Source organism: Acartia tonsa, chromosome 11 (assembly GCF_053477335.1).
Source record: "Acartia tonsa isolate MP-2025a chromosome 11, ASM5347733v1, whole genome shotgun sequence".
NCBI classification, from domain to species: Eukaryota; Metazoa; Arthropoda; class Copepoda; order Calanoida; family Acartiidae; genus Acartia; species Acartia tonsa.
In genome coordinates, this window is record NC_137270.1 from 44,834,540 (window position 1) to 44,857,935 (window position 23,396).

At 31.8% G+C, this 23,396-nt stretch overlaps 3 protein-coding genes across 3 annotated transcripts in view; 1 reads left to right on the plus strand and 2 right to left on the minus strand.

Moving 5' to 3' along the window:
• The window catches only part of LOC145332660 (uncharacterized), a 51,448-nt gene extending 28,147 nt beyond the window's left edge, over positions 1 to 23,301 (plus strand). Inside the window, exons 21-24 of the mRNA XM_080177667.1 lie at positions 19,867 to 19,950; positions 21,682 to 21,802; positions 22,126 to 22,190; positions 22,890 to 23,301. Coding sequence (XP_080033793.1) covers positions 19,867 to 19,950; positions 21,682 to 21,802; positions 22,126 to 22,190; positions 22,890 to 22,956 — 337 coding nt within the window. The 3' untranslated portion in view covers positions 22,957 to 23,301. The remainder of the gene's footprint in view (positions 1 to 19,866; positions 19,951 to 21,681; positions 21,803 to 22,125; positions 22,191 to 22,889) is intronic.
• LOC145332661 (p21-activated protein kinase-interacting protein 1-like) overlaps positions 1 to 23,396 on the minus strand; it is a 123,184-nt gene that overhangs the window by 58,057 nt on the left and 41,731 nt on the right. The window lies entirely within an intron of this gene.
• LOC145332662 (uncharacterized) lies at positions 6,268 to 17,578 on the minus strand. Its single transcript, XM_080177671.1, has 16 exons — positions 17,488 to 17,578; positions 16,667 to 16,814; positions 16,256 to 16,288; positions 15,483 to 15,543; positions 15,012 to 15,092; positions 14,638 to 14,736; positions 11,929 to 12,027; positions 11,150 to 11,257; positions 10,883 to 10,981; positions 10,462 to 10,560; positions 9,826 to 9,927; positions 9,605 to 9,712; positions 8,400 to 8,504; positions 8,081 to 8,146; positions 6,712 to 6,759; positions 6,268 to 6,373 (listed from the first exon to the last, which is right to left on the minus strand). The coding sequence occupies exons 1-15, from the start codon at positions 17,493 to 17,495 to the stop codon at positions 6,725 to 6,727; spliced, it is 1,251 nt and encodes a 416-aa protein (XP_080033797.1). The 5' UTR covers positions 17,496 to 17,578; the 3' UTR covers positions 6,268 to 6,373; positions 6,712 to 6,724.

The window sequence follows — 23,396 nt, forward strand, 5'->3', positions numbered from 1 at the left end:
CATAATCAATCTTTAAAAGAGGAGAAAAGTGCCAAAAAACCTTTTTTTTGTTGCTTTGTTTTGGATTTGCATAATATATTTGTTCACCAGTATTACCCCCAAATGCTGTTTTTGAGATCTTGTGCTTTATTGGTGCTGATTAATTAAAAAATAACAGTGGAATTTTGTAACCAAAAGAGGCATCTAAATTTCATATTTATTGTAATATCATCCTAAATGAATAATAAAGCTGCTATTTTGAAAATTCAGATTTGCATAATATGTTTGTTCGGGGTTTACAATACAAAAGGGGGGGGGGGAGTTCTGACACATTTGCGTAAACAGTGGTTATTGGCTTTATCTTTGGACTGAGAGGATAGGTTATTAGGGACCTACTGGAGGCCTGCAGCTCCTGAACCTTACGGCCTATCCAAAAAATCTTAAAACTTGGGAAAATTCATCATTAAAGAATGATTTTGTCTTTAACAACCTATCCTCTCAGTTTAAAGACGAAGCCTATAATTATTGAATACGCAAAAGTGTCAAAATTTCCCCCCCTCACCCCTAGTTTGAATATAAAGTTAGTGTCAAGTAAATTCAAACTAAATGATGTTAAGAGCAAAGAACTAGATATAAGAAGAGAAAGGGAGGGGACATTTAGCTGTCTATTACACTAGTCCCCAAAGTTTTCTAATACCGTTTCTTATTTGTTGGCTTAACATCTTTGATGACGTTTATAGAATTTTAGTTGGTTGGTTCATGTAGTTGAGTCAAAACGTTTCAACTACTAATTGTAATCTACATTAGGGGTAATTTGTGTATAATGATTTGGAATGTACATCAATTTATCGATCAATGTCTTATCCCTTTTGATCCCTGGATCTAACTACTTACCATCAGAAGTTATAGCATGTACATCAATTTCTCCGCCATTGTCTTATCCCTACTTCTAGGAGTGAGCCGGATATCTGGCCAACATTCGATATCCGGCAAAATACCGGATTTCCGGCCGGATAACCGGCGTTAAAAATCAGCCGGATATCATGTAACCGGATAGTTTTAATATCCGGCCGGATATTGAAAATGACCGGATATCCGGCCCAACCCTACTTACTTACCATCAGAAGTGATAGCATTGACGTGAGCCCCATAATGCTCCACAAGATATTTGACAATATCAAGATAACCACCACAGGATGCAGACATCAGGCTAGTCCAATCTAATCATACATTACTATTAGCTTGTGGCTATGCCCCTAGTAGCCATGACGTTTGAGGTCGTGGGGTTTGAATTTGAACCCCTACCTCCCAAAGTAAAAAAAATTTGGTGAGCTAATTTTTAAACTTTTAAATTAAAAAAAATTGGACTTATATTTTTTTCTAGAGACGATGTCCCTTGGGAGGGTGATGGTACCCTCCCCTAAAATACATTTAAACTTTTGCAGAACCTATAAGAACATTAGACTTCAGCTTTCCGCAGATATAAAATGTAGAATTATAAGATTAAAACCAGTTTTTTTAGCCCCGAGATGCCGAAGGCACGGGTTAAAAGAAACTGATTTTAATCTTATCGGTTTCGAATGAATACGAGAAACTAACTAACCTCCATTATTCTCAACACAGAACTGGGCACCATGATCCACAAGATATCTGAAAACCTCAAGATGTCCCCCCTCTGATGCATAGGTCAGACTTGACCATCCTAAATTATAATTGTACTAGCAACTACGCCCCTAGAGGCCTCTAGTGGCACTTTCAACGTTTTTTTTTACTTGAGAAATGATTTCTATGTTTCGTTCAAGTCTTCACGAAAAATTTTTTTTCGATTTTTTGTGATTTCTCTTAGGAGGTAAGTGGTACCCTCCCCCAAAATAGTAATAAACCTTCCTAGATCCTATGAGAAGCTACCCTATCAAGGAGAACCTGATCGGTTTAGCGGTTAGCGAGATCCTTCGGTACAAACACACAGACTTCCTGTTACTTTATTATAAGGATGGTATGAGAAAAATGCTCGCTTCAATTTCCTATGACTTTGATGCTTTAAGTTTTTATAAGATGGGAGATGTCCCCCCTCTAATGCATAGGTCAAACTTGGAGAATGAGATCCTAAATTAAGTGTAATATGGAAAAAAAATGCTTGCTTCGATTTCCGATGACTGGGACTCTAACATTTGATGCTTTAAGTTTTTATAAAATAGGAGATTTTTTTCTATTATGGCTCCAAAACCGATTAATAAGATAAGAACGAGTTTTCAGCTACTCTGTATTGTATCGTTTTATATTCAGTTTTTTATGAATATAAAAATGAATTGAACAATCTTAATAATAATAACAACAAAACTGGTTTTAATCCTATAATTGTTCATTTTTACATTCGCAGAAAAGCTGTTTATAATACAATGTGATAAATAACTTATTAAACCTGAAGAGAGATGACAACATCCATTAGTAGCGCAGCTCAAAAATTATAAATAGATATCGGGAAAATGTTTATTATAGAGCAGTGTCATACAAAAATCAGTACACTTGATTAAATAGGGAAATCACGAAGCCTTTAAAATCACGCAATCTTTGAATCATGAAAACTTAAAAATCTAGAAATCGATCTAGCACCGCAATTGATAGACAAATCTTAATGAAATTGATGGTAATATGTTGAATAAAAGCATATTCAATCTCTGATAAATTCAGCCGTCAATCCTTAACAGGAATAGAGAAAATCACAAAAACCTAAAATCTAGGAATCGATCTAGCACCCCAATTAATAACCAAATCTTAATAAAACTTGTTAAAAATATTTTGAATGTAAAATAAATTAATCTCTGAAAGTTTCAGCCTTCCATCTTGAATAGAAATTAAGAAAATCACGAAAACTTGAAAATCTAGGAATCGATCTAGCACCCAAAGTAACAGCCAGATGGTCAAAACAATGTATAATTAGATGGGCTTATGTCGAAGGAATCTTCACTAAAAATTTCAGCTGTCTATCTTGAATAGGAGCCGAGCAAATCACGTTTCCCCCAAATCGTTTCAGACATACATACATACAGACGGACATTTCAAATTATAGAGTAGCTTCTCTACTAAAAATGTGCATAAACTTACCACCATTGTTCTCAGCATTGATTTCAGCACCATTATCCAAAAGTACTTTGACAACATCAAGATTGCCCTGAGATGAAGCATTCATCAAACTGGTCCAACCTAGAAAGTACAGTCCAGTAAGTCAGAGATCTGAAGGGATAAAACAATAGCTGATGTGCACCCCCAATTATCATACACAACGTTACCCCTTCTGTAGCATATAATTAGTGGTTGAAACGTTTGAACCCTCAACTTAATAAACCAATCGTCAAAATTTATTAAGCCAATGAATAAGATTTAGTGAGGCAAAATCATCCCCTCTAAATTTTTAGTGAGCCTTACTGATTTTAGTGCGGCAAACTGATTTTAATGAGGCTAATTTTTTTAAAGAATTCACCTCAGGTCAGTGAATGATATTTTTATTTAAAATTTGATAATATTCATACCAGCTTCATCTTTTTCATTGATATCAACTCCAAGAACAATTAATTCTTTTATTTCATCACTTCTTCCATTCTTCACAGCTTCAAATAAATCTTAATAAAATATATAACAATTAGACAACTATATTTGCATTGAGATCATTTATCAATGAAATACAAGGTATATTTTATAAAGGTTTTGTATAATATTTACCAAAAAAAATCATTTGTTAGTGTTTTTCATCTTTTTAAAGCAATAGTGATTGATTTGTATAAGGTAGTAGGTATAGTTAACGATTTATGTTAGTTAGATAGTGATTGTGTGGTAGTCGGACAGACTGTCACTTCCCAGAGCATGCTACGCTCCGGGGCTCCCGATAAAACACGCAGGTGGTTAATCCCCTAACCATCACATTCCTAAGCCAACCCTTTCTTCTATTGACCGCCAGATAATGCGGTCAATTCTACCAGCCGCCGATGTGGGGAAGGGGTTGCCCCTCCCCCCTCATGTTCCAGATAACCTACCCTTATCCGGGGGAAGCCAGCCTTACCCCCACAGGGGCCTGCCCTTTTGCCATTCACCTGGCCTGCAGTCCTTCATTCTCTCCACACCCATTTTCTACCTAACCCAATATTGTAATCTGTTGTATATAAAGCCATTAATTTGTTATGTATAATCAGTTCTAAATAAATCTTCAAAACTGTAACTACTTGGAGTATTTTATTGATAGAATCATTAAGATTAGGGGCTCTTTTGCCGGACTCACTAAATAGGGTTGAACTGCTTCACCCTATTACAATTGTATGACTTTTATTGATTGAATAGAAATAGGAGAGAAGAACTATAGTGTGAACCCCTTTTTCGTAAATCTGACAAAGGAACTTTTCCAGCTGACAAAAAACTTTAAAGTTTTTCGAGTATATAATTTCTAGAAAGCTAACTGTATATTAAGGAATTCAACAATTCATAGCTAACTTATTAAAGGATTTGTAATATGCTTTACACTATACTAGAAAATTAAATTTTAACATGATATAATTTACGTGAGAAGAGCTTTATCTTAAGAAATGCAACTATTTACAGCTGACTTTTTATATGAACAAAATGAAAAAAATATGCCCTTTCCCATATATGTACAGTGTATACACAGTACAACGCTAGGTCCTGTTGAAAACGTAACGAACGTACTGTTGTATTGCTATTTGTTGTTATTTTATTTTTGTATAATTTATTTTGAGGTAAACATGAAACAAACTATGAATTTATGTATTTTAAATGTTTATAATAGACACGAATTACGAATTAAAGATTATAATTCATGTATATTTGAAGTCCGAGATATTATTTTTTTGTTTTAATAGAAACTCAAGAAAAAAAATATAATTTTATTAACTTAAATTCATAAAGGGATTTTTATTATTTTCAATGATTGCAATAGATGAAGCATATTAATTATTAATGCACAGATAAAACGTAGATGTGAAACAACAATATGAAGGCAGTACTTCATGTGATGGACTTGATTCGAGTAAAAGTTGAAAAAAACAGCTCTAATTAACTCTAATGAAAAAACTAGAAAACTTCAGTTTAATTCAACCAATGAGATTTCATGTATGCTCCGATGCGATTCATTTATTGGCTCAATCAGACATTACCTCTTACCTCTTACCTCTTAGTACCTTTATTATTGATTGTTAGTTTTTCCTTATTTGTTTACATTTTTTGATTTAATAGATTTTTAGTTAAAGGTGAATCATAAAAGATTTAAAATTAAGCAGAATACCTAAAACTTTTTTATCCATAACTTCTATTCCTGAAGCATTTTGGGTAAACATCTGTAAAAGTAATGTTTATTCAATAATTAAAAGGGTTGTTCAGTCCATCTGTAACGGTTAGGAAGTGGTTAGCTCTAGTTGTTAATTTAGATATGTTAGAATTGTCCTATCGATTTGAAGCTCTGAATAACATCTAGGTATGGTTTAGAAAGTGTAGCAACTCAATAATCTTTAATACGAGGTCCCTATTTGCATTTAAGTCATGTTGGTTTTTAACTTTTTTGACAATTTTTTATGTGATATAATTATCCTTTATATCTGATTTTTGGGATATGATTCCTAGGACAACAAATTACAATATTATAATCATAGCATCTCTATAATCCAGTCCTAAAAATGTAAGTATGTCCTTTAAATAGTATCCTGTATTCAACAGTTTTGCAACAAATTTACGTACAATCTTGTCAAAACTTATACATTTACATTTTGCTAAATCAGTTATGACACTACTGTTAATGCTTGCTTGTCCTACTGTTATAGATCTTCGCTTTTATGAATGTTGTCATCCTTGTTTTTTTTTTAATTTAATCTTTTATTTCCCCCTTTACCCACCATCATAAATAACCCAATGCTTTCCAATTTTGTAAAGGTCCAAATGCAATTCCTTAACCCTTAACAGTCAGGCCCCTGGTTTGCTGGCATCCCGTGCCCGCCAGGATGGAGATATTAAAAAAATTCCAACTCTCAGTTATGTGTCATATCCATATTTAAAAAGTCACTCAGTTTTGGCTCTTTATCTCTCACACATAGAAAATGAGAAAAATCGGAGGGGAGCCAACTGTTAAGGATTAAAAGATATTTATTGTATAATAAGATAAATTAAACAGTTTTTAATTGTGTTTCTATCTACTAATACTATTTATATAAAGTGTAATGATAAATTGAAAATATTCTTATCTCTATGAAGGTTGATAACATTTTTACCTATTTGCCTACCAATATAACAAAAAAAAAATAAAAAGCCAAATTATTTTATTCAATAAAGATAACAAAAAGAACAAATTTAAAAAACAGCATTTTTTTTATCATCAAAGCAGACCAAGAAGCATTTCCTTAAAATAAGAATATGGATTGTTAAAGATAAAAAAAGTTGATTAGATAGTTTGATACATTTGATTCTAACAGTAAATGATATAGTTAATAACCAAAAAGATAATTATAGATAAATATTTAATAATGAAAATAAATTTATTGACAAATATATAAATTCATTGTTTGATAAAGCTTAAAATTCCAGTTTTCTACAAATATAAAAATGTAAAATATAAAATAAAAGATCAAAATTAGGCAAACAATACTACTGGTTTTAATCTTATAATTGTAAATTTTTTATCAACAGAAAGCTGTTTATAATACAATGTTATAAATAACTAATTTTGTAATTATTAACCTGTTCCAGTTGTTTAAAGGCTCTGCATTTCCCCTCCTCTTTTTCCTCCTAAACAGCATGTATTAATTTAACAAGGATGACAACATCCATAAAAGCAAAGCTCTGAAACGGTATGACAGACGAACATTTACTCTTGTAGAGTAACAGAACTGAATATACATAATATAAATATGTAAGTTTTGACAAAATTATACGTAAATTTGTTGCAAAACTTAAAAAGGACATGCTGACATTTTTAGGACATGATTATAGAGATGTTTTGCTTAAAATAGTGTACCTTATTGTAATAGGAAATAGAACTCCAAAAATCAGATCAATCAGATGATAACATCATATAAAAATTGTTGTTAAATGATTTTTCTGTTATAAGATTTAGTATAAATCAAGTATATTTAGACCCTATAATTAAGTTTCGTAAAATAGGTTTTTTGGATTATTGTATTAAAGGGTGTGCAAAAAAATGCGGACATTTTTAAAATTTAAATTGCGCAGCTTGTGTTAATAGTAGAAAAATGTTACGCATACCATTAGAATCGCTATGAAGTATTATTTTTTTGAGATATAAGAACGTATAGTTAGGAAGCTATGTGTTAAAATGTCCCAACTGACTTAAAACTTACGAGTAAATTTTGGGACATTTTACCACCTAGCTCCTAGATTATTCTTATATTTCCAAAAAATACAGTTCATAGCGGTTCTAACGGTATACGTAACATTTTTCTGCCATTAACACAAGCCGCGCAAATTGAATTTTAAAAATGTACGCACGTCTTTTTGCAAGAATTATTGTCTGATATTTACTAATATACTCGCAAGTCAAGTTTTAAGTCAGTTGAGACATTTTAACACGTAGCTCCTATTCTAACTATAATAGCTATACGTAATATAGAAATCGTTCTTATATCTCAAAAAAATAGACTTCTTAGCGGTTCTAACGGTATGCGTAACATTTTTCTACTATTACCACAAGCCGCGCAATTTCAATTTAAAAAATGTCCGCATTTTTTTTGCACACCCTTTACTATTATGCCCTAAAACTAGTGAGCTTTTTTGTAAGTATTTTTTTTTTTTTTTGATAATATAAACAAGGATGTAAGTAACAGAGCACAAAGAATCATGGATGGGAATATTAACGAGGAGATTTAAAGAGTATTTGATGACTTGTTATAGAGTGGCTTTGCTACTAAAAAATGAGACAGCGCAAAATGGTACCAAAAAATGACGTCGTACGATAAATAAGTAATGAGAGGCGAATATATATTTTTCCATTGGTCAATTGCAATGTATACTGGCCTCTCATTGGACAACTTTATTGAATGATGTCATTTTTTTGGTGCCATTTTGCGCTGTCACATTAAAAGGAACTTACCTATTTGTTTGAGATATTCTTCTATTTCAGGGTATTCTTCTTGAATTGCAAAGTCCAAGGCACTAGCTTGAATTCATAATAATAATTTACATCTATCTAATATATCACTAGCAAAAATTTAGCATACAAAATGGTTGGCAGTAATGATTGAAACAGAGTATACAACTTTAGAATCAAAAATTTAAAAATTATTTGTTTTAAAATGTCTAATACATCTCTAAAAAAGATGCATAAATTAATATACAGAAAAATGGATTTAAGATGATTTGTTTTTCTTATATAAAGGCCGCCGTACCATCAAAAGCAAAAATAAACTTACCACCCCAAAAAGTATCTTTAACATTGATATTTGCGCCATTCTCAGCAAGATATTTTACAACATTGAGATGACCATGCCATGAAGCTAGCATAAGACTGGTCAAACCTAGTAAAGATTTTTTACCATTACCTTGTAATTTTAAGTGATCATTTAGAGAATCCAGAGTATCATCCACGTGTAATGGATAACACCTAAGGATATTAGGTTGAGTAACATCCATCAGACAACCAACCCTTTGTTTGCACAACCTTTGTCTGAGAAGTCCTAAGTCCTTTAACCCGCGGGAAGGTTCGTCACTGCGTCATAACTTAAGATGTTAAAAATGGTTCCCACTGCTACTATGTCAGATGTGCAACGTAAATAGTTAGAGTGGGGAGAGTGCCTTGGAATAAAACAGGCGCAACTTGCTACCATGCACAGTTTGGACTTCTCAGACAAAGGTCGTGCATCTCAGAGAGTTGGTTGTCTGATGGGTGAATGGACGCTTTACACCGCAATCATAAGTATTGAATGTATAGAATTTTTCTTAGAGCTATAGATATTTTAAAGAAAGTTATTTCATGTCAAATCACTCTGTGTTATTAGCCGCATATGTTGTAATCTGAGCCAAACAGACATCAAGCTACTTTGTATTATAGATATGAATCAGGTAATACTTCAATTTGAAAGAGAAGATTTCTCAGCTGAACTGTTTAGTAATACAGATGATGTAGGACAAACAGCTGACACACTTCAGCATGTCATGGACACATGGGATCAAAAACTAACAAGGTAAGAAAAAATATTTGGATATAAAGATACTTAATGAATAGGCAGTTCAAATGTTAGGTTTTGCGTGTTTTGGAAAGGGAGGGAATCAGGAGACCTCTTAAAATGAATAAATTACGCATTGCTCAGAAAAATTATGGTTTTCAAAACTGTAAGATGGAAAAACAATGAAAACAGTTTGTTAATAGTTATTTCTCGCATCGTACCATAAACGGCTTTCCGCGGATATAGAATGTACAATTATGAGATTAAAACTAGTTTTTTTAGCCCCGAGGTGCCAAAGGCACCGGCTAAAAAAACTGGTTTTAATCTTATGATTGTACATTTTTATATTTGTAGAAAGCTGGTTATAATACGATGCTAGACATAGTTTTTTCGTATGGATGAGAACCGGTTCTTATCCTCCGGATTCGAATGAATACGAGAAACAAACTTACTATTGTAATTCTCTTTTCTCTTAGCATTGACATCTGCTCCATTCTTCACAAGAATTTTGACAACATCAAGATTGCCTCCCTTTGATGCATACATCAGACTGGTGCTTCCTATTCATATTAAAATCTTGGGATGGTTAAGGATATTTTTCTAGCCACTATCTGCTTTTTTAATACATATTAGTGTGTGGCTGCTAATATAAAATAAAAAGATAAAAGCTTACCATCTTTGTCATTCTTAGCATTGACCTCAGCACCCAACTCCAACAAAAGTTTAACAACATCTAGGTGACCTCCTTCTGCTGCATACATCAAATTTGTTTTTCCTAAATAAATTTCACAATAATATTTTCTTATTTGGGTGATTCTTCTTTATGTTCATTTATACCTATAGATTTTATCTCAATTTTTTTCAGTGTCAAGTATTTAGTCTGAATCATAATTTTGTGTTTAAACAAATTATCCGGTATTATTCTCTTAGAAAAAAAGAGGAAAACGCAAATTATCCTATTTCTTTCAGATTAGATAAGATCTACACTTCCTTTTGATTGGTTCTTAACAATGTCATAGGGATCCGATTATATACCTAAAATACAAAGTAACCGTATGTTTGTATGTCCGTCTGATCTTACGATCTTTGTAACTAGTAAACTAATGAGATTAGCTACTCTTGGAAACTACCTTCCTGTCCTGTGGAGATTATGATTTTCAAATTTAAATTTTTCCACAATTCTTAAATTTTATTTAGAAAATAAACCATTTTGGGGGAATACCTTCTTCCCCTTTAGAGGTGAACATCCCAGAAGCTAGAGTTAACCAGTAGTATATGATCAGTTGAATCAAATATCAGATACACTCACCAGTATAATTCTTTTCAATGACCTCAGCACCATGATCTATGAGAAATCTCAGAAGTTCTAGTTGACCATCCTGTGATGCAAGTATTACACTGTTAACCCCTGATGATTTTAAGCTTAATCAAAAAATTTAAAATTGATAGTTTGACATGAAGTTATTTGCAATTTATCCTTATACAAAAGTAACAGGATGTTTGTCTGTCTATTTGTCTGTACCAAAGGATCTCACTAACCGCTGAACTGATCGGGTTCTTCTTAACAGGGTATATTCTTATTTCAAAATTTTTTTTACGTTTCTTGATTTTAGAAAGAGAGTTTAACGCAACATAGACATATTTTAAATATAAAAAAAAAACATTTAAAGTGCAACTAGAGCCCTCTAGGGGCGTAGCCGCTAGTTTAATATAAATAAATAATATCTTACCATTTTTGTCCCTAGCATTAATTTCTGCGCCTTCTTCAATAAGAAATTTCACAATACTAAGATGACCTCCCCTAGTTGCCCAAATCAGACTTGTACCCTCTAAATTAATAAAAATCTGGAATGATTTTCAAATTCTGTATTATTATATTTCATAGACTAGCAACTGCAACCATGATTATGGTTTAATCTAAATTAAAATAGACTAAATAGGTTTTTTATATAAAGAAATTTCAAAGTAAATATATCACTAGTTTTATTACAACATACTAATGCCATATAGATTGTCCACAGCATGTATATCAGCACCATGATTAACAAGATATTTCACTACTTCAAGATGTCCTGCTCTGGATGCCCATAACAGACTGGTCATTTCTTAAGAAACATGTGATATATACTAAATCTTTTTTAATTAAAGGGTTTGTGCATAAAAAAATTTCTCATCTTATTAAACATTTATCATCAAAACTTAACATTTTCTAAGTGCATCTCACTACACTGATCAACCAAAAATGTCCTATTAACAAAGATATTAAGGATTCATGGCTTGAATTTGCTGCCTTGGCAAAAAGTATAGTTTTAGCTATAGAATAAAAAAAAGACAAACTGCACATTTATAAAATCCTGAAAAATTTCTTCCTATCTTAGCTTTAGTAAAAATCAGCGGATAAAGCCGTTTTAATGGAAACAAGAGCCCGTTTTGCCTTATCTATGAGATATTATGAATGAGATGATGTTAAGGTTTGATAATTAGTGAAATTTTTATTCATACACAGTCCCTTTAAGATACTTTTAATTTTATACAAATATGTGTTCACAAAGAATTTAGTACATGGATTATTACAATGAAACATTTATAATAGTTATTTCTTGCATCGTATTATAAACAGCTTTCCGCAGATATAAAATGTACAATTATAAGATTTTTTTTAGCCCCGAGATGCTGAAGGATATAATATGTTGCTAGACATATTTTTTTGTATGACTGACAACCAGTTTTAATCCACCAGATAATAATCAGTATTGAATGAATACAAGAAACTTACTTGAATCATCATGAGCATTGACATCAGCACCATGAGCCACAAGGAATCTGACAAGTTCCAGATTACCTTCGTTTGATGCATGTAAAAGACTGGTCCAACCTAGATAAGATTATGAGGCGTCATAGCTCAGTGGTAACGCACTGAGTTATGGTAGTGAGATTTCGAATTCAATTCCCCTTGTGGTAACTTAATTTGGGACACCTGCCATATTAGGTGAGGGCGAGGTAATAAAGAGTAGCTACCTTAAGAAAGCGGGTCAAGTCATTATGTACTTGAGCGTGAGAGATAGTCCTTGTGGCTATACAAAATTGTCTCATCATTCTCCATGAATACTTAGGTCCAAACACTAAGAAACAATGGCTAAACACACACACACACTGATAAGATTAGGTACAATAATAAGAGCAATAATATTATATGGAATTAAAATATTTTATTTATTTATTGATAATTACCATTAAATAAATTAAAATAGTTATGCAGAAAGTGTTAATAAAATTCATGACTGTAATTTCTAAACAAATAGATACATCAAGAAAGTATGATTTTTTTGTAATTAATATCTAATAAATGCTAATATTTAAATACTAGAGTTAGGCTTGATATAATTATCTCGCTATTGGCTAGGTTTATTCAATGTTTTATTTACTTTCTTTTGGTTATCTGAATTCTGACTATTAACCCTATTCTTCCACCATCATCTCCCTGACAATTTCTTTCTTTAAACTATTTTAGGATCTTAATATTTTTTATTTCAAATTATCGTCCTGAAAGGGTTAAAATGTTTAGTTAACTGTTAAATTTTAGTTCAAAATCTGACCACATTACCACATATCGCTAGTATCAAATTATTTTAAAACTAAGTTTTCTTTTATTTACTACAGTATGACCCTCGAAAAAGTATTTTTAAGCATCTGCAGCCCTTATTTCTCAATGAATTATTAAAAAATGCATATGTCCTTGTTCTCCATAGTATTCCTCGTAAGTAGATATAAAAATATTTTTTTTACCTCCATTAACACCGGAGATTTTTAGTGCTAAAGTTTTGAAAAAGTGACTGAGGAAAAAGTAACTTTTAACATAAAACAACTTTTTTAGCGAAATTAAGCTAGAAATCCTTTTATTTTTGTTACTAGCAGAAACTTTATACAAAAATGAAATAAAAAATTTAGTTTTTGAGTAAAAAGCATTTTTTTACACATATTTTTTGAGTCTTTTTAATTTAATGATATTTTGAAAAACTTACTTATTAGGCAAAATTGTTTAAGATTAAAAAACCAAATAAATCTCTATGAATATAGCAGGAAAATTGTTTTTGTTTCACAATCCTAACTTTAATAACAAAAAAGTTATAAAGAAAATAAAAATAAAACATAATGATTTTTTAGTCTAAAAAGCTTAATTTATTAATTTATTAAATAATTGAGATGTCAGAAAAGTAGGCGGAGCAACTGTCATAATTAATCCTTTTCTATAAATAAGGGTTAATAAATAACCTAAAATTTGCAAATAATCAATTCATTCAGTAGTATTTTTTGCCATTAAAAATTTATATTTTTTGGTGGAATAAAAAAGAAATATTTAGTTAACTTGTTTTTCTTTGTGTCTCATTATTCAGTTGCCAGAAAAACATAATATAACCATCCAAAAAATAAGAGAAACAAAAAAAAATTCTTTTTCTCAGTCACTTTTTCAAAACTTTAGCTCTAAAAATCTCTGGTGTTAATGGAGGTAAAAAAAATATTTTTATATCTACTTACGTGGAATACTATGGAGAACAAGGACATATGCATTTTTTAATAATTCATTGAGAAATAAGGGCTGCAGATGCTTAAAAATACTTTTTCGAGGGTCATACTGTATGTTATAAATTTAAATTTTCTGTTTTATGGATAGAAATTTAATACTTCAATATAATTCAAATAGCAACATGAAATAAAAAAAATGAATTTATTCTTCATACAGTAAATTAATGGGTCTTATCGTTCTGGTCAATGAGAGTTTATTACGGATTATTGGAGCACTATGAGTTTTAAACATTTATCACTTGGAAAACTTGAGCTCATATATAGACATTTATTTCCTATATAGATCTGACATGGATCTTGAAGCAATAAAGCAGGCTGTTTTGTAAATGTTATTAATTAGAAGAATCTATTAAATAAAAGTTATCGCAAATATACTAAGTAAATAATGTTTCAAAAATAAGTATTATCTAAATATTAAATCTCTGTTTTTTCATAATTGTTAAAGAAAGATTTATAAAAATCCATTTTGAAGGATAAACAAGATAATCGAACCCAAGATCCTCACCATAACCTAATAATATTTTTTAAAATTTGCGTTTGTGGTTCAACTTTCCCTATATATTGTTTGTTGTAGCCCTGATTCTCTGAAGTTAGGATTCAGAGAAGATTGGAAGTGAGAATCTTTTGATTAATCTTAGATTGGTAAACTTCGCGCACAGCTGATTGTATTCCATATTACATTATAAGCTGACCCGCAATTCTCATGGAAGCTACTCAATTATTACATCACCCTTGAGTTTTGGCAGGTGTTCCATATTAAGCCATGCATCCTAATTAATGGTACTCTCATACGAGGAGCATGGACGAGGGAAAGCATGATTTATGTCGCTTGACTGGTAGAATCCAACTCTACTTGAATTCTTTAGAGGCAAATCCAACCATGAATTTTAAACCAACAAACCTGATTTACTCTTAGCATTAATTTGAGCTCCATGCTCCACTAATAATTGTACAATGTCTAGATGGCCATACTGTGATGCATATACCAGACCAGTGTACCCTAGATCAACATGAATTAGGAATTATCTAGTTCATATTGAATAAATCAAGTTACCCAAAAAATTGGATTTTGTCATCCAAAAACTTTGTAAGATTCTTGGTTGCTTTCATCATAAGATTAATATTAGCTCTAGTGATATGTTGAACAAAATGTGGGAAGAAAATGTCTATAGTTTTGATACAAAATGATAAAAATTATTGTCTTGAATTTACTTCATAAAATGTTTGAAAGTAAACTGTTAATCAATTTCCTAAATTTTTCTAACTTATACCCACCTTCTTCATCTTTGCCTTCAATGTGAGCTCCAAAATCTAGTAAGTCTTTTACTTCATCAATCCTTCCTTTCTTTGCTGCTTCTAACAAATAAAAAAAAATTACTAAACTATGTTTAAAACTTATTTATTAAGGTTTTAACAAAAAAAGACAGACTTGAAGAAAAAAATGATACCACTAATTTTTTTTTATCTATTTCAATGCAGATGTAAACATGTTTAAACGAGGATGACTCCATCCATGAAAGCGAATCTCTGAAACGGTAGGACAAACGAACATTAACACTTTAAAACTTTGTTGTTAAAAAGTTGAAAATCAACATGTTTAAAATGAATGTACGGACATTCTGGAAATGATAAGACAATTCAAACATGCCCAAATTAACAAAAAAGGCTAACTGTTCAGATGTACGGACGAACATACGGACTGACCCTAATTATAAAAAAGTATCGCTTTAAAAAGTAAATGAATACCTGGAATTTGTTCATCCAAAACATCTTGAACACTTTTACCAAGAGCATGGTTAGTTTCAAGCTATATAAGTAAAATTTAAAATAATTTTCCAGTATTGCTTTGAAACCGATAAATATCTGCTGAAATGGAACCGGTTCTAAGCTATACTGAAAATAATTCTATTCATATATGAGCGACTACTTTTTCTGATTTTTACCTTATGAATTATTTTCGATAGATTTTTTATAAAACGGCTTGCTTTATTGCATCAAGATCCATGACAGATCTATATAGGAAATAAACGTCTATAAATGAGCTCGAATCTTCCAATGGTAGAGTGTTTAATACTCATAGTGCTCCAATAATCCACAATAAACTCTCATTGACCAGAACAGAAGTAAGAGAGAGGGACATTTAATTTTTAAAAAATGATGAATAAAGGAATATTCAGGGATAGGACAATGGAAGAAAAAGATCAATATTCAATCTAGCCTATAGTGGTATAATTTTAGAATGCTGCCTCTAGTGTATCATATTTAATTGTATTTATTCAGTTTTCTATGAATTTAAAAAAGTACAATTATAAAATTAAAACTAGTTTTTACAGCACATTCTTTCAGCATCTTGAAGCTAACATAACTGGTTCTTATCTTATAATTGCACATATCATGAACCATGAAGGTAGGGGGAGGGTGGGAGGGGGGGGGGTGGTTTCTATCCTCAAATATTCTTCTGAAATTCTTAACATATTTTTTCAAATCCAATTTATTATTGTAAATAAATATAGTTTTACTTGTAAAATCTTATTTGTTTTCTTTAGCTCGGCCTAAAATAGAAATTAAAATTTAATAACTTATGAAACAATTTGAAAATATTGATATAAATATTTAAAAAAGCATAGCTCCTACTAAAAGTTTTTAAAAGAAAAAATTGAAAAAACTTTGATATAAAAGAAATTTTTATGAATTGGTATGGTAATTTAAGGCCCATTTAGGATTAAGATTTATCTTAGCCTTAAGAACCATACCTGTAACTAGAAATAAGATATTAGCCAACAAGCAAAATAAATCTAAAATAACATTTGGGGGGCAGATAAAAAGATTGTCAATTCTACTAAGTGTTGCCCAGCAGCGAAAGCTAAAAAATCATGTATAGGTTTTGTGATTATTTTTTCTGATTAATTTAGTTGTTGGTATAAGCTGACCTGTAACTCAGAAATGCTTGCCAATGAGGCCTTCATATCTATTTTTAACTGCTCAATATCATCTTGCAGGTTCACATCTCCATAGGATGCAACACAGCAAAAATTGCTAGCAAGGAGCAAGCAAACAGCAGCAATAAAAATTGCTGTTCCTGTGTGAGGTAAAGTTTATTGAACTACAGGTCTATATCTTAAGTACACATGGGGAATAATTATTAATCGCATCGTATAATAGACAGCTTTCCACGGATAATAAGATGACAGGTTATAAGATTTAAAGATTTGGCCACTTGGGCTAACAAAACTGGTATTGATTTTATGATTTTTAATCAGATTAATCGGATAATTATATCACATAAAAATTTGTTGTTAAAGAAGTAGAAACATCAACTTGTTTAAAATGAACGTACGAACATTCTGGTAATAATTATAGAGTTGCTACGCTTTCTTCATTGCACCTAACTATTACAAGAATCACCATGCAAAGTTTGAAATCAATAGGACAATTTTAACATGCCTAAATTAACGAAAAACAGCTATCTATCTCGGACGGACGTACGGACCGACCCTAATTATAGAAAAGCTTCGCTTTTAAAAATCATAAAGGTATTACCAGTTTATTTAGCCTGGGCCTTCCTTGGGTTCTAGGGGCTAACAAAACTGGTTTTAATTTTAAAATTTTTCATTTTAATTCTCGCGGAAAGCTGTCTGTGATACAATACGATTATGAATTAATAACTTTTTGAGCTTCTTCTATCCAAAAACTTTTTTTTGTTGCACAATATCATTTAATTTTATGCTGAAATCCAATAAAATTCACCATCCCTGTCATATTTTTCTCTGGAAATCAAGTTTCTGTCTAAAAATATGTTCTTGACACTAACAACATACACATTTAATGAATATAAACATACTGTTTTTATTTTTAAAATTTTTATTATTTTTCTATAATTGGGGTCGGTCCGTCCTTACGTCTGGAACGGATAGTTTTTTTCGTTAATTTAGGCATGTTAGAAATTGTCCTATCGATTTCAAACTTTGCATGGCGAATCCTGTAGTAGTTAGGTACGATTTAGAAAGCGTAGCAACTCTATAATCATTACCAAAATGTTCGAACGTCCATTTTAAACATGTTTATTTTTAACTTTTTTAACAACAAATTTGTATGTGATAACATTATCCGATAGATTTGATTTTTGGAATGCTGATTCCCAGGACAAGAAAGTACAATGTTATAAGCGAAGCATCTCTATAATCAAGTCCTAAAAAAGTAAATATGTCCTTAAATATTAACCTGTATTTAAGCAGTTTTTCAACATATTTTTTTTTTAAATTTTGATTCGACATTTATACATTTATGTTCTAATTTATTAGTTCTGACACACTACAAGTATTAATTTTCGTTTGTCCTACCGTTTCAGAGCTTCGCTTTTATGGATGTTGTCATCCTTGTTTATGTGCAAATCTTTAACACACATGCATATGTTTCCAAAGGCACAATGGGCTGTTCATTGTGTACTAGTCCTCAAAGTTTTATAATAACTTTTCTCGTATTCATTCGAATCCGGTGGATAGGAACCGGTTCTCATCCATACGAAAAAACTATGTCTAGCATCGTATTATATCCAGTTTTCTACGAATATAGAAATGTACAATCATAAGATTAAAACCAGTTTTTTTAGCCCGTGCCTTCTGCACCTCGGGGCTAAAAAACTAGTTTTAATCTTATAATTGTACATTCTATATCCGCGGAAAGCCGTTTATAATACGATACGAGAAATAACTATTCTTATTCTTTGGCTTAACAACTTTGGGGACTTTTATTGAATGTTGGTTCTTACATTAAGTGTTCAAATATTCCAACCACTAATTGTAATCATCAAAAGGGGTAATTTTGTGTATCCTCATTGGGGGATGTAAATGAATTTATCGGCCACTGTCCCTTATCCCTTTCGATTCCTAACATGTTTTTCAACGCAATCCTTGTCATTTCTTGCTATAGTATACACCTTACCCCTTAAAAATTAAGTCAACAGCAAGACTTCTATAGATAGGACGAAGGGGGAAGGTGATAGGACCGGTCCGAAATTACCCCCCCTCTTTGATGTCCGTATGTCAATTTAAAACATGCTGATCTATTTTACTTTTTTTGCTTCCTGGAAAGGCCTTCAAAGGAAAATCATGAACTTTTGCCTGTTTCAAAATATTAACCTAACCTGAGGATAAACCTCTACAAATTGGACAATTCTCAACAAACCCTAAAAATTGGTGGTTTTCTAGTCATTTCTAAGGCTATAGGAAAAAGATATTTTAAAAAGTACAAAATTTCCTGATTCTACTTTTCAAAGCCTTTCATGGTAGCACCATGAAGCCATAGTTCTGATTCAATAAATTTCAGGTCTTTTTGTAGATTTTTAAAACTTTGCAGTGCTTGTGTGGTAAATATTTTTGCATTACAGAAAAATATTTTTGCATGGGTCATATTTTTTGCAGTTATCAATCACATTTTGGCTGGGGGCAAAAATTTTATCAAAAACGTTTACACCAGATTTCGAATTTCACTTGTAAACATTTTACTTAGGAAGTGCACGACCTGTGAATCAAGAGTTTAGTGTAACCTACTCTGTAGCAGCGAAGCTACTTTATAATTTATTTTGTATGTCAGTCTGTCTAGTAGTCAGTCAGTAACGCTATGACCTGTGAATGAAGAGTTTTTACCAGTAGATTACCTCGTACGGGCGGGATTACAGTCCAGGACCTTTTCGACTTGGTGTACTGTCTAGGTCCTGGTCCAGCAATCCAGGAAGACTAAGGATGACTGTTACGCACCCCCACTGTCCAAACACCCAAGGATATTAGGTTAAGTAACATCCAACAGACAACCAACTCTCTGTGATGCACGACCTTTGTCTGAGAAGTCCCAACTGTGCATGGTAACCAGTTGCGCCTGTTTTTGGCTAAGGCATTCCCCCTACTCTAACTATTTATGTCGCGCATCTGACATAGCAGCAGTAGGAACCATTTTAACGTCTTTAGTTATGAAGCGGTGTCGGACCGAGATTCGAACCTTCCCAACAACGAGCGGTTGCGCTACGTGTTGAGGCACGGTCGTGGGTTAACAATGCACTTAGAGGGTAAATGCTACTTTTTAAGTAATTATTCTGCTTACTGCGCTACTTATTAACCTAATTATTCTTGTTAAGGAGAGAGGCTCAGTATCCATGCAAGGGCTGCGGCAGAATTTTTAGATATAGTCAGCAAGCAATAGATCATGAATATAAAGATAGGTATAACTATATAGATAGATAGATAGATAGAATATTTAGATATAGTCAGCAAGCAATAGATCATGAATATAAAGATAGGTATAACTATATAGATAGATAGAATATTTAGATATAGTCAGCAAGCAATAGATCATGAATATAAAGATAGGTATAACTATATAGATAGATAGATAGATATAGTCAGCAAGCAATAGATCATGAATATAAAGATAGGTATACCTATACAGATAGATAGATTAATAGATCTATTACAAACGTTTTAATTTTAGGGCTATAACACCATACTAATGTAATAATTGCAGAGAGAAAAGGGACAATGATCTGTTGATTACACTAGTCCACAAAGTTTGATAATAACTTTTTCTTATTCATTAGCCTATCAACTTTGGGGACTTTAATGAATTTTGAATAGGTGCATTATTAAGTTGAGTGTTCAAACGTTTCAACCACTGATTTTGATCTACTTAAGTGGTGATTTTGTGCATCATCATTGGGAATACACATTAATTTATTGGCCATTGTCTTATCCCTTTAGAACCCCGAAGAATTGTCTATTTAAAACCTCAGATAAATAGTTTAATATAGACTAAATATAAATATCAGGGATCGATCATCAGGCAGACAATTCTAGAAAAATGCCAACAAAACCTATCGCCATATTTTCTATTTGGCATGGTGCAAACTTATTATTTTCCTTTTTTTATTTTTGGGGTATAACACCATATGAATGTAATAATTGTTTATTTAAAACATAATATAAATAGTTATATACCAATACTTGGATAAATATATGTATAATATTGATAATAGAGATTAGTTGAGAATTAAGAGCTGTCTCAACCATGACACTTTGGTTGAGTATGACTTCCGAATTAGCGGGAAGTTCTCGAGATCTGTTGGCGAACATACAAACCCCCAATACCAGGAACCATCAAGTTTCAACAGCAGGTTTGAATATAGATTTATTGATGAAATTATTTCAAAGTCCTGAAATTACAAAATCAATTAGTTCATAATTCCAGTTATTTATAACCACGTAATCTTAATTGCTTTTTAAAATCATTTTTCTCTACGGTTAAGAATCTTTGGAAACTTTGGCTTTAAAGGAAAATTATTTGGTTTAATAAATCATTGTTAAATGCAAAAATAAAGGCACATAAAAAAATACTAAAACATATATTAATCATTATTAAGTTTCATGTTTAGCTGGCTAAAGCCTTTTTAAAACTACATATAATCGTCCTATACACCATTCTTCTTAATAAAATTAACAAATTCTACCTGAAGTTCTTATGGTTTCAAATCCCTGGTATACTAGGGTCGTTCACACACTATGAGACCAATGATAGGCCCAATTTTGTTCTTCGAAATCTTCACACACTCGTATCTCATTCAAAAGTAACGAACGTGCGCATCAAAATATATAAACAATCCATGCCGCGTCACATTATGAAAGGAAAGTCAAAAAAGACGACATTTGCGCTTAATTCTAGGATAATGATAAGGAATTAATTTCGAACTTGATAAACACAAAGCTTCCTCGAAAAGAGGTTAAGACAAGAGCAGAGAGAGAACCTAAAAGAGAGCAAAGAGAGAACCTAATAGATAGCACAGAGAGAACCTAATAAATAGCACAGAGAGAACCTAATAGAGAGCATAGAGAGAACCTAATAGAGAGCAGAGAGAGAACTTTAAAGAAAGCAGATAGAATAACAAATATTTTTATTTTAGAGGTATAACACCATATGAATGTAAGAATTGTCCATTTAAAACCTCAGATAACTGGGCTCTTGCCAAGCATAAAAAGACTTGCTCAGTTCAGCCAGCTAGCTTGCAACAATCTAATATGGCGCAGGAAAGATACTTTATGCAATAAAATCCTCAGTTTCGACAATTCATAGGATGTTTTTACAAGCATTATGTCTGGTTTTAATTTCTACCAATCAGATGTCTATCTACCAAAGTTTTAGGATGTGTTGTTGTAAATATGTCTTATATTTTTTGTGTCTTCAATTTTTTTTGTGTCTAAATGCATTAGAAATTAATTTTACTTAATTGGGTTTCTGACAAAATTATAGGATGTATACTTATAAGGACTGTCTACAGGTCTGCATATTTTTATTTGTCCCTCTCCCCTAATCATGCATGGTTATACTGTGAAAGTATCTGTGCTATCAGGAGGATAACCTGAGACAAGAAGGTATAATACCTGAACAGCAGATTCAGGAGAACATCAGCAGGTATGTAATTTGAAACAGGTGTAATTTGAGACAGGCGTAATTTCAGATAGGCGTAATCAGGGGCGTCCAAGCTTTTTTATTTGGGGGGGGGGGGGGGTATCACCCATTTACCCCCCCCCCCTTGGACGTCTATGGGCGTAATGTGAAATAGGCGCATTTTGAGATAGGCGTAATTTGAGACAGGCTTAATTTGAGATATGCGTTATGTGAGACAGGCGTAATTTGAACAAGAAGGGATAATACCTGACCAGCAGATATCAAACTGCTTTGTAACAGCTGGATTAGAACCGGTTTAAGCCCTACTTAAAAATCATGTATTGTATCGTATTACAGACAATTTTCCACATATATTATTATAAAAATCCTATAAATTAATACTAGTTTTGTCAGCCTGGGCTTTCTGCCCCTAGGGTTTAACAAAACTGAGGTGGATTCTTAAAAAAAGTTTGCCCCACTAATCGCTCAGTGGGCAAAATTGTTTTCATGATAAATCCAACAAAATCACATAGAAAATCTACAAAAAGTAAACAAAATCATGACGGGTTATGTACATAAGATTCTATTTAATTTTTGTAGATTTTTTAGCGATTAGTGGGGCAAATTATTTTAAGAATCCACCTCTGGTTTTAATCTTATAATATTTTTATTTTAATATCCGCAGTAAGCCACATAGCATCTATATAATACTTTGCATTTCAGGTTGATTGGCGATGGTACCGAGGCTATGCAGGAAGCTATCCGTCAAACAGCCATTATTCAACAATAATGTTCTTGCCAGGGACACGGAAATAGAAGATAAAACGACCCTCCATTATCAGTTAGTCAAAATATTAAGTAAACTTTTTGAAAACTTACAGAACAAAACCACAGTGAACTTTAATAAAGATTGGAATTAGTTTAATCATTTTTGATTATATCAAGGACCTCCAAGGGTTGGGGGGTAAAATGGTGATCCACCCTATCCCCCACCAAAAAAATTGGGGAGATATTAACATTGAGTAATTTTTAAATCATTAATTTGTAACGTATAATTGCTTAAATTCATTTTTTGTCATACATAGTTCCATTCAAACATAAAAAATTGTTGAAATATATTATATATTTTCATGTATATTATATTGTTATTCGTTTGAGGAAAGCTGCTACTCTATCTTTAGTGTATGCCTGGGAGTATTACCAAAAAGTGCCTAGTTAAGCACATAAATT

Coding starts and splice junctions, on each gene's coding strand:
- LOC145332662 (XM_080177671.1), bottom strand. Junction 12,028..14,637: donor TAATGCTAAGAGTAAATCAG/GTTTGTTGGTTT, acceptor AATCTTATCTAG/GTTGGACCAGTCTTTTACAT. Junction 11,258..11,928: donor CAATGCTCATGATGATTCAA/GTAAGTTTCTTG, acceptor ATGTTTCTTAAG/AAATGACCAGTCTGTTATGG.